The sequence below is a fragment of the Muntiacus reevesi genome, chromosome 3 (assembly GCF_963930625.1).
Source record: "Muntiacus reevesi chromosome 3, mMunRee1.1, whole genome shotgun sequence".
Lineage (NCBI taxonomy): Eukaryota > Metazoa > Chordata > Mammalia > Artiodactyla > Cervidae > Muntiacus > Muntiacus reevesi.
The window spans coordinates 130,073,449-130,088,916 of NC_089251.1; the positions used below are offsets into that span (position 1 = coordinate 130,073,449).

At 37.0% G+C, this 15,468-nt stretch overlaps 1 protein-coding gene across 12 annotated transcripts in view; it reads left to right on the forward strand.

Moving 5' to 3' along the window:
- Positions 1 to 15,468, forward strand: part of USP37 (ubiquitin specific peptidase 37) — a 90,504-nt gene that overhangs the window by 13,284 nt on the left and 61,752 nt on the right. For all 12 annotated transcript variants that reach the window (XM_065930575.1, XM_065930574.1, XM_065930577.1 and 9 more), the window contains 4 exons: positions 2,352 to 2,523; positions 5,673 to 5,773; positions 8,337 to 8,515; positions 8,834 to 8,911. In XM_065930575.1, coding sequence (XP_065786647.1) covers positions 2,352 to 2,523; positions 5,673 to 5,773; positions 8,337 to 8,515; positions 8,834 to 8,911 — 530 coding nt within the window. The remainder of the gene's footprint in view (positions 1 to 2,351; positions 2,524 to 5,672; positions 5,774 to 8,336; positions 8,516 to 8,833; positions 8,912 to 15,468) is intronic.

Below are 15,468 nucleotides of genomic sequence, written 5' to 3' on the forward strand. Positions count from 1 at the left end.
GAATAAGGACATGTAAGAGGTTATTGTGGGAGTTCAGATGAGAAATGAAAGTCTTGAGCAAAGGATAAGACAGTGGAAGAAGCAAAAGGAAGAAAACAGATTTAAAGAGATTTCAAGATTTAATTCATTAGATGGGGGAGATGAGAGAAAGACCTACTTGAGTCTAAAACCTGTCATTTAAGTTTGAAATATAAATTAAATCTGGTAAATTGTTTTTTCATCTTTATCTAAAAATTGTCACAAGGTCAGTTCAGTTCAGTTGCTCAGTCATGTCCAACTCTTTGCAACCCCATGAACCGCATCACACCAGGCCTCCCTGTCCATCACCAACTCCCAGAGTCCACCCAAACCCATGTCCATTGTGTCAGTGATGACATCCAACCATCTCATCCTCTGTCTCCCCTTCTCCTCCTGCCCTCAATCTTTCCCAGCATCAGGGTCTTTTCCAATGAGTCAGCTCTTCGCCTCAGGTGGCCAAAGTTTTGGAGTTGCAGCTTCAACATCAGTCCTTCCAGTGAACAGCCAGGACTAATCTCCTTTAGGATGAACTGGTTGGATCTCCTGGCAGTCCAAGGGACTCTCAAGAGTCTTCTCCAACACCACAGTTCAAAAGCATCAATTCTTCTGTGCTCAGCTTTCTTTATAGTCCAACTCTCACATCCATACATGACCTCTGGAAAAACCATAGCCTTGACTAGACAGACCTTTGTTGACAAAGTAGTGTCACAAGGTCAGTTATCCCTAATTTTAAAAATTGTGAGATGCTTTTACTTCTTTCTTTATGCTGTTCAGAGGGTATGTCTTCAACAAAAGGCAACTTTAGAAACCTCTGTATAAGCCTGCTGAGGGAGAATGTTAGAGAATAAGGGTGACTAGTTGGGAGAATCATTAAGATAAAAAATTCAAGATTTATCGATTTAGTCTTGGAAAAATTTCAACCAAGAAAAAATAAAAGTGATCACTTAATAGCATATATCCAGAGTCTGGAAGAGTATAAGAGAAATATTGCGGAGAAGGCAATGGCAACCCACTCCAGTACTCTTGCCTGGAAAATCCCATGGGCAGAAGAGCCTGGTGGGCTGCAGTCCATGGGGTCGCGAAGAGTCAGACACGACTGAGCGACTTCACTTTCACTTTTCACTTTCATGCATTGGAGAAGGAAATGGCAGCCCACTCCAGTATTCTTGCCTGGAGAATCCCAGGGACGGCGGAGCCTGGTGGGCTGCCGTCTAAGGGGTCGCACAGAGTCGGACACGACTGAAGCGACTTAGCAGCAGCAGCAGTCTTCACACTGAGAGAGCACTACTTAGAGAGAGCAATTGAAAAGTTTCCAAAATTTTGATTCAGTCTGAAGAAAGGAAGCTGGAACTGTCTGTTCTTGGTGCCTTGCAGAGAGACTCGCAGCAACTCTCCGTTAACAGCTTTCACGTGGCTTGGATGTACAACACATCCAAGGTGGCCACACCTGTGGTAGAGCTTGGTAAAAGACTGAAGATACATTGGTGCTTTGATGAAAAGGTCAGTTGGCTGGTCCTCTCTCGAAAAGCTTATTTAGCCCCCAAAGCCAACTTTGTAACATATTTAAAACTGCTATTTTCGCTTATTTCTGGAATGTAAAAAAAAAATGTATAAAATGAATTAGCGTATGCTTCCTGAATAAAAAGGAGCCAGAGTTGATCAACAAAAAAAAAAAAAAAAAAAAAAAAAAAAAAGAGAAATATTGAACCAGTTCTGGGGAGCGGGAGAAGTAAGCTAAGAGAGTTCCAGAGAACTTAGGAGCATTGTGATTGAAAGTTAAATGAGCCTGCTTAGATAGTTTTAAAAAAGAAAACAAAAAAGATGTTCTGATGTTGGTAAAGGTTTATGTTGATGTATTTTTGAGAAATAGAATTCTTTTGAGAAATATAGTTTGGATCAGAATATCCTTTTTCATTGCAGCTACATAAACCACTTGCTAGATATTTTATAAGCTTTTGTTTAAAAAGAAAAAAAGCCTCTAATCCAATATGACTTTCTAAATTGGTGATGGTATAACCATCAAGTGTTAGAAAATTAACTTCTTTGTTTTTGTAACTATACCTGAAAATATGCAGTTCCTACCAAAAAAGTCAAGAGTGTTTGGATTACTCTGTAAACTTTTAATAGTGTGTGCCTCTCCAGAAGTGAAATCTTTGATTTAAGTGTATCAAGAAATGGAAACTCTTTTTGGTTGGGTAAAGAAAAAACTAAATTAATATGGAAAAGAGTAAGAAATGTATATTAGAACATATAAAGTTTAGTCTTCATTGTACAACTTACTATGCTTCATTATAATTCATTTTTAATGATACTCTTCCTTTTGTGTTGATCAGCTAAGTCATAACATTAAAAATGTGGTGCTTCGACCCAGTGGAGCAAAGCAAAGCCGCCTAATGTTAACTCTACAAGATAACAGCTTCTTGTCTATTGATAAAGTACCAAGTAAGGATGCAGAGGAAATGAGGTTGTTTCTAGATGCAGTCCATCAAAACAGACTTAATGCAGGTAAGCACTAATCATCCGAGGGTCTAACATTAGCAGTTATTAAAAAATATTACTAGATTGTAGGCCAGTATCCCTCATGAATATTGATGCAAAAATTTCAACACAATACTAGGAGACCTAATTCAACAGCACATTAAAAGGATTATACACCATGGGCAAGTGGAATTTGTTTCTGGAATGCAAGAATAGTTTAAGATATGGAAAAAATCTGTCAATGTGATACGTCAAATTTAACAGAATGATGGACAAAAACCACATGATCATCTTGATGCATTAAAAGCATTTGATAAAATTTAACTTTGTTTCATGATGGAAACACTCAACAAAGTTGGAATTAAAGGAATCTGTCTTACCTCAACATAAGTGCCTTATATGAAAAGCCCATAGCTCAGTGATGGAAAACTGAAAGGTTTTCCAAAATCATAAACAAGGCAAGGATGACCTCTTTTACCCCTTCTATTCAACATAATACTGGAAGTCCTAGGCAGAGCACTTAGGCAAGAAAAATAAATGAAAAGCATCCAAATTGAAAAGGAAGAAGTAAATTTGTCTTTGTTCTCAGATGACATGATTGTTTATGTAGAACATCCTAAAGATTCCACAAGAGTGTGTGTCTAAAGAAGGAGTAAGATTTAAATTGTGTTTGGGAAAACTTACTTTGTTACATAAATGTTATATAGTTGCTTTTTGATATGAAACTTTTTCTGCTGTTTTATTTTTCTATAAAAACAGAAGGTACCATAGAAAATCAAGTAGTGTGATCAGATTCCCCTACTTCCTCCAACCCCTTTCATGTAAAATGTTTTGACTTTAAAGAATACATATTTATAAGCATCTTTTTAGGAGTAATCTGTTGCTCAAAATGACTTTTTCACTCTTCTTTTTATTACTCTCCAGCTCTGTCATCATCAGTACCTTGTTATTACTGGTATTGTATAGTTAACAAACTGCTGAGTTTGTTTTTTTTTTTAACAAATATAACACATTAAAAACATTTAGAAAATAAAGATGTAGCAATGTCTCCTTGCTTGTATTTAATAGCTATTTGATAAACTATTTTCTTGTTTAAAAAAAATTTTTATGGTTGTTTGCCATTTGGTTCATATTCATCATGTGTTCATGTTACCAAATCTGAATGAACCATGTCAGTTTTCTAAATACTGAATTTTAGAATTGAGTTGAGTGCCATTTAAAAGTTTTAGAATATGTTAGGGATTATGTCTGCATTTCATATTAATTGAACCACTGTTTTAAAATTTGACATGTGTAAGAAAGTATGTCTCTGAATGCATTTAAAGAGTGGAGAGCACCGCAGACTGGTGCCCAGGTTTGAGTCTGAACAACATGGTGTAATGGAAAAACACAAACTTTGGACCTAAACAGATTTGGGTTTGAATCCTATCTCTGCTTGTTATATCCTGGGCAGTTTAGGGCAATTCCTTTAATAAATGAGTTTCAGTTTCCTCATCTCTAAAATGAATGTTTTCTCACCTTAATTACAGTGCTTAGGAAAAAATTAAGAGTTCATTAATGTCAGTCACAGGCGGTATTTGATAGGCACAGAGTAAGTCATTGCTGCTTTTAGAGTAACTAGCTGTGGACCTAACTTATTCTCTATTCTTTGTTAAGTTGTTTTAATCTTTTAGGTTAAGTTGCCCTAACTGCCCCAAAGTGTAAGCTAATGAATATAAGAACACTTGAACACTTTGAAAACAAACATTTAAAGTATAATGTTGGTGTTTGAAATCAATGGGAAAAAGACTAATGGTTGATGAACAGTGTTGTCTATAAATAGGACAACTAGCTAACTATTTAAGAAGACAGTAAAACTGAACCCTTATCTTAACTCCTTCATCTAAATAGATTTTACACTGATCAAAGATTTCAGTGTTAAAAAGTGATAAAAGTATTATTAGAAGGGTAGAATGGATTTTAACATATTATGTGGATGGGAATGACCTTTCTGAGTATGACATAAAACCAGAATCAAAGGAAAAGATTAATAACTTGGACTGTGTAAAAAATTTAAATGATCTCTGTGACAAGGAGAGAAGAAAAGATGAAGAAAATATTAGTCACAGTGACAGAGTTAATATTGCTAATATATAAAGACTGACTTTCCAAATCAGTAAGAAAAAGACAGTTCAGTAGAGAAATAGACATATAGGAAAATTCAGGAAGAAAAACAGGTGTCTCATAAACATGAAAAAATTCTCAACTTCACCAATAATTAAACAAATTCAAATTCTTATTATCACATTGGCAGTAGTGTGAGGGTAGGCAAGATACTCTAATATACTTAGTAGGAGCTTGGAGTTGGGGGTTTTTTTTTTGTTTTTTTTTTTTGAGGAATAGTGGTAATATCAATTTAGTTTAAAATTGTACATCCTTTACCCCAACAATTCTTATTCTAAGGAGTTTTATCCTATGAAAATTGTTGCATTAGTGCAAGAAAATATGTAAAAGGATGTTCAGCGTTATTTGCAGTGTTTCTAAGTTAAAACATTCCAAATGATCTTCAGTGGGAAATTAACAAAATTAAAATATAGACTACTGGGGGGTTTTTTTGGCCACCTGCAGCTGATGAGATCTTGAGTTCCCCAGCCAGGACCACTGGCAATGGAAGCATGGAGTCCTAACCACTGAATTGCCAGGAAATTCCCTTGAAATACTTTTGAAAGTATATAAAAATCCATATTTATACATTACCTTTCATGTCCTTTAAACTAGCATTAATTTCTTTAGAGAAGAAGTCACTTATTCTGTTTGCTGAACTTAGAAAGTTTTGGGGGTATACATTATTAGAAGTATGTCTGTCACTGGTTCTGACATGTGCTTAGCATCCAGTGTCCAAAGTTAGTTCACTGACTGACTTTGCTATAGTGTTAATTACCAAATGTTTATACAGGAGAATCTCTAACATTCAAAAATTTATCCTTCTATTACATATTTCCAAGTTTTTCCATTGTTACTTAATTTTTTGCTTGATCCTAGCTCTAAATTCTTATTGTACATATCGGAATTATTTTCTGTGAGATAAGCACTTAGATTTGTTTTATTTTTCCTGTTTCTGTTTCCTCGGTATTAAATAACAATGACAAATCTCTTAGTTAAAGTAATTGATTGGATTTCCCCCCTCCCCCCACCAGCCATGAAACCTTCTCAGGGTTCTAGTAATTTTGGAGCTATTCTGGGCAGCAGGACCTCACAGAAGGAAACCAACAGGCAGCTTTCTTACTCAGACAATCAGGTATGTTCATTTGAATCTTTCTAGGTTTTTTTTAAAAGATGATAATCTTAGACATTCTATAAGGTAGTTGCAGGAAGTAGAATTTAGACTGTTAGGTCTAATAATTCTGACATTATCGCAAGGATATTTGCCGCATACCTGAAATTTATCATAGTGTACTTTTTGAAAACATAGCTTTGAAGTTAGATGTGGGTTTGAGATTTGGTGCTGCCTCTTACTAGTTGTAGGCCATTGGAGAAGCTCCTTCTTAAGTATCTCCAGCCTTAGTACCCATCTGTAAAATTGAGACAGCAAAAATACTTTAAGCATTGCTGTGAAATAATGTGTATTATAAAAATGCTTAGCCCCCCATACCATGTACTAACAACCCTGTAAATATTTGCTGTTGCTATTTCTTTGATGCTTTTCTGGATCTGTTCTACATTATGAACTTTACCTACACTATATGATACTAGACTGCTTTGTTGGGTCTTCTGTTTGATTTTTAATAATTTTTCTTTCATAAATATTCAGCCAGTCCTGAGACTTTGCACTATTGCACCTTAGCAGTCCTATGTCTCTTTTAACTTGTCTTACAAAGACAAGCCAGGTGTATAGAGAAACCTTGAAGCTCTCCTGTAAGTAATGAATTCTGTTTGACTGTGTGGAGATGGGTTGATTACTTAAATCATTTACTGGACTAAGCAATCAGTGAATAAGGTTTCATTTTTGTTAATTTCTTTTTACAAGGTGAGTTTTTTGTTTTGGGTTTTTTTTTTTAACATTTTAATTGAGGTATGATTGATATCCAGTAAGTTGCACATATTTAAAAGTGTGCAGTTTGATATGTTTTGATTTATGTATGTACCTGCAAAATCATTACCATAAGCAACCTAGTGAATATAGCCATAGCCCTTAAAAGCTTCTTCATCCCCCTTTGTAATCCTTCTCTCCAGCTCCCTGTCTGGCCCCATCTGTAAGCCTTGAATGAATTACTCTCTGTCACTCTAGATTACTTTGCATTTTCTAGAGTTTTATATTAGTGGAATCAGTGTATAATTTTTTGTCTGGGTTTTTCACTCATAATTACTTTGAGATTCATCCATTTACAGGTAGAAATTTAAAGTGTTAGAATATTTAAACTGTTAAGTTTTAATATATCTAGCAGAAGCAAATATACTTTCACAAATAATGATTTCTATTATTAGTGGAATTATAAAATCAGTTTTGTGGGTTGTGACTACTATTAAATAAAATAGAAAGTAATAGAGAAGGTATTCTACACAATAAGGATAAGTACTGGTTTTCGAAATTTTCAGTTTTATTTGTATGTATGTATAATAGGTTGTGATGTAAAATATTTCTCACTGTGGGGTCATGGTCAAAAAAGGTTGAAAATATGCAAAACAGTATGCATATAGCATGGTACCATTTGTGTAACTAGAAAAAATAAAATACTGATTTTTATTTCCTTAAAAATGTAGAATAATGTAGAATACTTACAAGGTGTAGGAGGATGGGAAGTAGAACTGAGTGAATGGCATTAGGGTGATAAAAGAGACTTCTCAGTATGTGGCTTTTATAATAGTGTTTTGATTTTTTTTTTTTTTTAATCTTGAGAATCAGTTATCCATTTGAAAATCAACTTTTTAAATCATTCATCCAGATGACCTCAGAGATTCTTTTTTCTTATTCTAAGATTGTAATTCTGTGGAAAGTAATTAGAAATCTTCCATAGCGGTAAAGTGTGCATTCTCTCTGAATATTTTTGCTGTGTTTTGGGGTAGACTCTTTGATTCATCTTCTGCCAGTAGGTTCTGTCTCACCTTCAGTCTCCCCATCATTATATATATTTGTTTCATCTCTCCATACTAGAACCCCCTCAAAACTCACAAGCTGCCTGTGTGACTTGGCTTTTAAATTGTGGCCGCCAAGTGTCACTGTTGCGCCTTTCTCACATTCACGTCACTTTGCTGCGATGTGCTGTGCTTAGTCGCTCAGTCCTGTCCAACTCTCTGTGACCCCATGGACTGTAGCCCTCCAGGCTCCTCTGTATATGGGGATTCTCCAGGCAAGAATACTGGAGTGGATTGCCATACACTTCTGCAAGGGATCTTCCTAACCCAGGGATTGAACCCAGGTCTCCCATATTGCAGGCAGATTCTTTACCAACTGAGCCACCAGGGAAGCTCACTTTAAATTGTCATAATTGGATTTTCTTTCTTAAAGATCTGCTTTCATGTGGCTCTTATGTCTATGAGGTTATCTCTTTTTTTTTTAATCGGTAATTCAGAGTAAATTCTTTTCTGCTTCCAGGTATGCTGTGGAATTTCTAAGCTTACAAGAGTACTATAGGAAAATACATGTCAAGCTCAATATCTGATACTGATTAGAATCACCTAGTGTTCTTTAAAAAAAGAAGTACTGATGAATGGACCTTACCCCCAGACCAGATAGGCTAGAATCTCTGGAGATGGATCTCCAGTTGTGGATATTTTTTTAAAGTTCTGTATAAGAGGATCACTGGTCTAAACATATGCCAATTAATGTGAAGAATTAGCAATGTTTAACTTTATTCTTATAGGTCTCTTCAAAAAGAGGAAGTTTGGAAACTAAAGATGATACTCTATTTCGAAAAGTTCTTGGTAATCCAACTAGAGGATCAATTAAGGCTGCAGCAGGAAATGGAGTAACTCCTACCCGGACAATTCCCTCTTTGACATCTACATCCACTCCTCTTAGATCAGGGTTATTAGAAAATAGGTACGAAAGATTTTTTTTTCCTTTCTTAGTCATTAGCTCTGCCTATTTAGAAATGTCTTTTAGGCCTTTTAGAAAGTCCAATAACTTGGGGAAAAGAAGGAGACTTCTAGTTAAAAGAAGAATGTGTAAAGTGCGTTTTTTGGAGATAATATTTGTCTTTTGTGATTTATGTTAGTGACATGTATAGAGCTTGCAGAAACACAGTATATTTAATTGTGGTGTATAGAGTTAGAACAGTAGTCACAGTTCTTGTTCTTGAGTATGTTGGTTTATACATTTTAATAATGTGAAATAACTGTTTTTCTCTGTTCTCTGTAGGACTGAAAAGAGAAAAAGAATGCTGTCATCTGGCTCAGAGTTGAATGAAGATTACCCTAAGGAAAATGATTCTTCATCGTAAGTTGCTTTAAGAACTTTTATAACATTTGATCGGTATTTCTTCTATTAATAATTACAACCACTAGAGAAAATTGGGATTGTCTTCAGTTTATGGAAATCTCAAAGACAGAAGAACAGGATTTAGAGTATTTTGGTAACAGTACATTGTAGGCTCAATAGAGAGAGGATTTGGCCATTAGTATTGCTTTGGTCGTTTTAGTGCACTTCTCCCATCTTAGCTTTATTCATTTGCAGCACTTATAATAAGGATAGAGCTCTACATAAGTGTTTTTTGTTTTCTACTCTTTTAGTATGAACACCCTTCCTTCCTTCTTCTCTTTACCTGTTAAAAAAAAAAAAGTACAATTTTTACCTTATTCATGTGAAAAGTTAACTTAGGGGTAAAAGGGTATTAAAACCAGCCTAGGTTCTAGACTGGAGCATCAGTCTTTTAGAGCTACTTTTGGGGTTGAACAAAAGAGCATGCCTGCAATTGGACAGTCCTCTTCCTAATAACAGGAGGCGTGTGGATTTTGTCTGTCTCTGTCTTCTGAGCGAGAAAACGTATTAACACAGTTACCAGTTAATACCTTAACAGAAGTCAGTTGGTAGTCAGTTAACTGGTGTTGAAGGCCAAAGGGTCACCAGAAAGAAGCTGGGAAAAACCTAAAGAAGCTTTTTATAGTTTGAGTTCTTGATTCTATTGCTGTAACAGGTATAAAAATCTAGGTAGCTGATAAGACTGGTGTATTCTCTTAAACTACAATCACCATAGTCTCAGGTTCCTTCTGTCTTCTATCTGCCATTCTTAATAAGTATCTTCCCTTTTATGAACCAAGATAGCTTCAGCCTCCACTCTCATATCTGTATTCCTACTGGGAAGGAGGAAAGGAGCTAAGGGAGGGCATACAGCTTTTGTGTAGGCTGAAAATTGTATACATAACTTTTATGCATATTACATTGACCAAAAGTTGGTCATGTGGTTATATCAAGTTATGAGGAGATCTGGGAAGTATGCCTAGCCCAAATTCTACTGCTATGACAAATGAGTACAGTGGTTATTTGGGGACAACAGTCTGCCATAGTTTACCCTTCAAGCTAAAGATTTACGTTTGTTCATCATTCTTCCCATATGCAGAGTACCCCTACCTTCACCCTGATGGAGACAGCCTCTAAATCTCATTTAGTCACTATATCCAGCTCAGAGTCCAGGATCTCTGGGTTATGTGCAGTTCTCTTCATAAGGTCCAGGTGTGCCTTGGACTATATACCTTATGGTCTTGTTCACTTTAGTTCAGTTGCTCATTTGTGTCTGACTCCTTGCAGCACCATAGACTGCAGCACACCAGGCTTGCCTGTCCATCACCGACTCCTGGAGCTTGCTTAAACTCATGTCCATCAAGTGGGTGATGCCATCCAACCATCTCATCCTCTTTGGTCCCCTTCTCCTGCCTTCAGTCTTTCCCAACATCAGGGTCTTTTCTAATGAGTCCGTTCTTTCACATCAGGTGGCCAAAGTATTGGAGCTTCAAGCTTCAGCATCAGTCCTTCCAATGAATATTCAGGATTGATTTTTTTTAGGATTGACTGGTTTGATCTTGTTGCCATCCATAGGTCTCTCAAGAGTCTTCTCCAACACCACAATTCAAAAGCATTAATTCCTCTGTGCTCAGCTTTCTTTATGGTCCAGCCCTCACATCCATACATGACTACTGGAAAAAACGTAGCTTTGACTCTAGGGACCTTTGATGGCAAAGTGGTATTGTACCTAAAAACTAAAAAACAAGTTAATCTGCATACCTCACTCCTGTCTCCACACACATAGCATTTATTATACATTGCTGGAGTAAGCACAGGATAACCACAGAAAAAATTTCCATTTAGAAAAGACAAAGATTGGGAACTCTAAGGAGTCACTGTTCTATAGTAGAGATAAAATCTTGTTAGGCAGGAATTGTGAAGACAGTGAAAGCAGTGGAATAAGTTCTTAATTAACCCCTGTAGCAGTTTCTGTCCTATCCTTTGGAAGGAACCCTTGCTCATTGTACTCCATATGACTCGTGGCTTTGCCCTATAACAGATTCCCTTTGTCTGTTATCTTTCAGGGCCATAGCTGAAGGGTGTTCTTTGGAGCCGTGCAGCTTTGTAACCTACTTGATGCCGATGTAGTTCTGGAAGTTTACAAAAGTCTAGAAATGTAAAAGTTTTAGAAGTGTTTTTAAAGGTAGAACATGCAGGGTATTATAGATTTGAGAAAGAATTAGGGCCAGTATTTTTGTCATTAATTCTTTTCATAAATTTTTAAATTTTGGAATAATTTTAGATTTACAGAAAAGTTGCAATGATAATGTTGAGGTGTACCTGTATACCCCTCATCCAGTTTTCCCTAATATTAACATCAGTTTTTTACAAACTACTTCTCCAGTTACCTCTTAGCATTGCCTCAGTTTGAGAATCAGAAGCAATTGGATTATTTTAGTCCCATATGACCTCCAGTTACCACACAATTTTATTTCTAGGCCATTGGCACAGAGAGGTATATTCATTTTTCAACCTTGATTACAAACCTGCTAGTTCTAACCCAGGTTTATCTGTCTTGAATAGAACCTTGCTGAGAGCAGTAAAAAGCACTAACACAGACCAGTGTTCTTAACTGTCTCAGTCTTTTCCTTTGAGTTCTGCCTCCTAAGACATTACAGATAACAGTTCTGTGACTTTTTCGCTGAGATATAACAGTCCTCACCAGCTTTCTAGTCTGTAATATCTGTATTTTTACCCTCTGTCTTACTGCTGAGCTAGTTCTTCCCAGAACAGAGATCGAACCCATGTTACCTGCGTTGGCAGGCTGATTCTTTACCACAAGACCACCAGGAAAGCCCCACCATCTTATTATAGGTTCTTCACATTGGTGCTTTTCAATTTCTGGGTGAGAATATTAAAAAAGGAGTGTTAGTGGGATGAGCTGTAGCTTTTTGTCCTTACTGCTACAAATAGCCTTGAGGCTGTAACTGATATTATCTACCTCTAGGATCCATTCTAGATTTGTTGCATTTTTCATTAACACTTACGGTGTTAATGACTTTCCTGGTGGTATGACTGAGATCTTCTTCCCTGAGGGATCTGAGCCCATGGTCACTGTGCATTTGTCAGGCTGTGGTTGCTGCAATTACCCAATCAGAGTTAAAATTGAGCTTGAAAGCACCAAGAGATTCCCTGGTGAATTTCCTTTATACCAGACATATTCTTCTTGCCCTTATCATGTAGCAGCAACCCTGCCCTCTTATAATAATTAAAGTCAGTTACAGTATAGTAACTCCTTTCTTTGCCTGTTGATGTGCCAGCATGAAAAGCCCAAAATGAGTAGCAGCCATTGCTTTAGATTAAATGGAATTCTTCTTGTCCTCTCTTGTGAAAAATTTCCTCCTCTGGAAACCAGAACCTCTAGATCCACAAAATCTAAATTGAAGGAACAGGAAGCACAAATTCTCCAGGTGTGTTATTGAGACTGATAGTGGAGGCATTTTTACTTCTTGGTTTCCAGACCCATGTATTCTCTATAACTGTAATAGCCTGTTGGTTTATGTTATATATTATATCTTGATGGGCTCCCAGTTCCTAACGAGATCATCTCTATAATCTGCACCTTTAAAGGCTGTTGGCCATCAACTTTGAGGTAAAGATGATCTATGATAGGACCAATGGACCCTTTGGTCATATGCCCTTATTGTACCTCCTTTTCTTTTGTGTAAAGTGGATCTCTCATTCCACAGTGATGTTATGTGAGATTTCATGTTAGTAAATCATGTACTCTTATAAAGCCCTCAGATAGCAGTGCAGCCAAGGCACTGTGGGCAGGAAAGGAAAAAGCAAACCTTAAATATATGCCAGTCCCAGCCAGAATTAATTGCTACCCTTTCTGGGATGGAAGGAGTCTAATGTAATCATCTTATCACCAAATGTCTGGTTGGTTTCCTTAAGGGATAGTATTCCTTCAAGGGCCAGGGATCAGCCTCTAGAATAGCTGAGCAATTGGACACTGAGCTGCATAAGTTGCTAAACCAGCTTATTAAAAGGGAGCCCCTATTTTAGGGTGCACTTAGAGCTTTTACCTCTACTACCATGCCTGTTACTCATGGGCCCTTTGTGGAAGTATTTGGATGGCTGAGTACAGAATTTGACTGGCATCTACTAGACAAGTTACCATGGGTGATTGTTTAATGTCTCTTCAGTGGAGTTCTCTGGTGAGCATTAACATGTGAAACAGATCTTCACCCTTTGTACATACTATGCATAAACCTCTTCCATAAATCATTTTCGCCTGATTTTCCAGGTTTATTCCTTCTAGGCCCCTGATCATCCATCTAGACCATTTACCACCATCTGGGGGTCCCCTGGCCCACGTTTCTCTCCATACAAAATGGACAGTTAGGTGCACTTCTCAAACTCTGTACAGTGGAGGAATTTGTCTTAGTCCTGTGTTCCAGGGCAGTCCCTTAGTGGAGCTACAATGCAGCAACAGTTCATTTTCAGCTTGTATCAATGTACTGAGATGATCCATCCATGAATCAGGCACAGTTTTTCTTTTTCTTTTGTTTGGTCATCAGAATGCTCATAGATCTATTCTCATTATCTATTCTTGTTTACTTGGGTCATCAAGGAACTATGCAACCAGAGGAAGCCATCATGAGCTGGGTGCTATCATACCCATGAAGTTGTAAGATCAGGAAGTTACAGCATAATCTTACAACTTCATGGGTATGATAGCACCCAGCTCATGATGACTTGCTCTGATTGCATAGTTCCTTGATGACCCATAGTCTTTGTGATTATTATTTACCCCATATGACTGTATCAGTTATCTAGTGCTATATAACAATATACTTAAAATAGTAACTATTTATTATTGCTTATAAGTCAGTGGTCACTTAAGGGGTTCTGTTTATCTGGGCCTGTCTTGGCCACTTGTGACTGGATTCTGTCATTTTCTCATGCATGCGTGGTCATTTGGTAAGTTGGCTCGGGATTAGCTGGTCCACAGTGGCGTTACTTATATGACTGGCCGTTGCCTGTCTAGTGGTTGATGTGATGCAGGAGACTAGCCATGTATTTTTTTCACTTAATAGGGTTGCCCTGGAATTACTCTCATGGCAGTGGTATGGTTCTAAAAGAATGAGTGAAAATTTGCAAGGTACCTGTAGCCGTAGAATCAGGACTCATGCACTGTTATGTCTGTTACATTCTCTTGGGAAAAGGAAATCACAAGTCTCATTAAGGGATAGGGAAACAGATTGCATTTCTTAATAGGGGGCTTGGATACAAGGAAGGAAATAATTTGGGATTTTTTTTTAACAGCTTTATTGAGGTACAGTTTATACACCTTAAAATTCACCTGTTTTAAATATATAATTCTGTATTTTTGGTAAATTTTTTGAGTTGTGCAACCATCACCATAATCCAGTTTTAGAACATTTCTATAATGCTAGTAGGGTCCATTGTGCAGTCTACCACATTTTTCAAATGCTGGAAAGATTGCATGAGCTATATCTTCTTCTATTTTATCCCAGCCCAGTACACTACAGATGAAAAATCTTGGTGGTCTTACACTTTAGGATACCAAAGATTTTACCACCAGCCAATGGTATTTCTGCTACCATTGCCAAACAGTTGATCCACTTCCAGAATCTTGTCCCTGGAGTGTGCTTCCTAGACCCTCTTCTAGCACTAACTGTTGTTCAACTTCCTCAGACACAAACACTGAAACGGAGAGTAGTGTCCAAGTGATTTAGTTTGGAATTATTTCCAGGGAATACCAGGAAGGACTCGGGGAAGCACGATACTGCAATGCAGGAGAAAATGAGTGAGTGTGATCTCAGACAAAAATCTGATCTCTGACCAGAAAAATGCAGAGTTTAGGCTTCAACCTAATCCCAGAAAGAAAATCTGTTATATACATTTCACCTTAAAACTATTCTAATCCAAGGCAGGGGAGCTTGGCTTCTGTACTTCAGCACCTGACCTTACTTTTGACTCTGAGAGTGCAGGCAAAAACTCTTGGTAGCTTGAGGACAATCTTGTGAAAAGGAACCCTAGGTAGTGGCTATCAAAAAAATTTAAAAAACAACCCAAATAGAAGAACTTGAAAAAGAATAGATACATGTATATGCATAACTAAACCCCTTTGCAGTACACCTGAAAGTAACAAAACGCTGTTAATCACCTATACTCTAACATTAAAAAAAAAAATAGGGAAAAAACCTAAGTTGGTGTGAAAGAGAGAATACAAAAATAAGACTAGAGGGAATCTGGGTGGAGCATCTACATTGTCTTCTTGTAGGCTTTATTCATGATGGATCTCCTAAAATAAGTACTTTTAATCAAAGCATGAGCATGTTTCTCAATGGACCGTCTTTACTTAATATAGGTTCAGGTATTTGGGAATAATAGATCAGAGGAATATGGTCCACTGGAGAAGGGAATGGCAAACCACTTCAGTATTCTTGTCTTAAGAACCCCATGAACAGTGTGAAGAGGCAAAAAGATAGGACACTGAAAGATGAACTCCCCAGGTCGGTAGT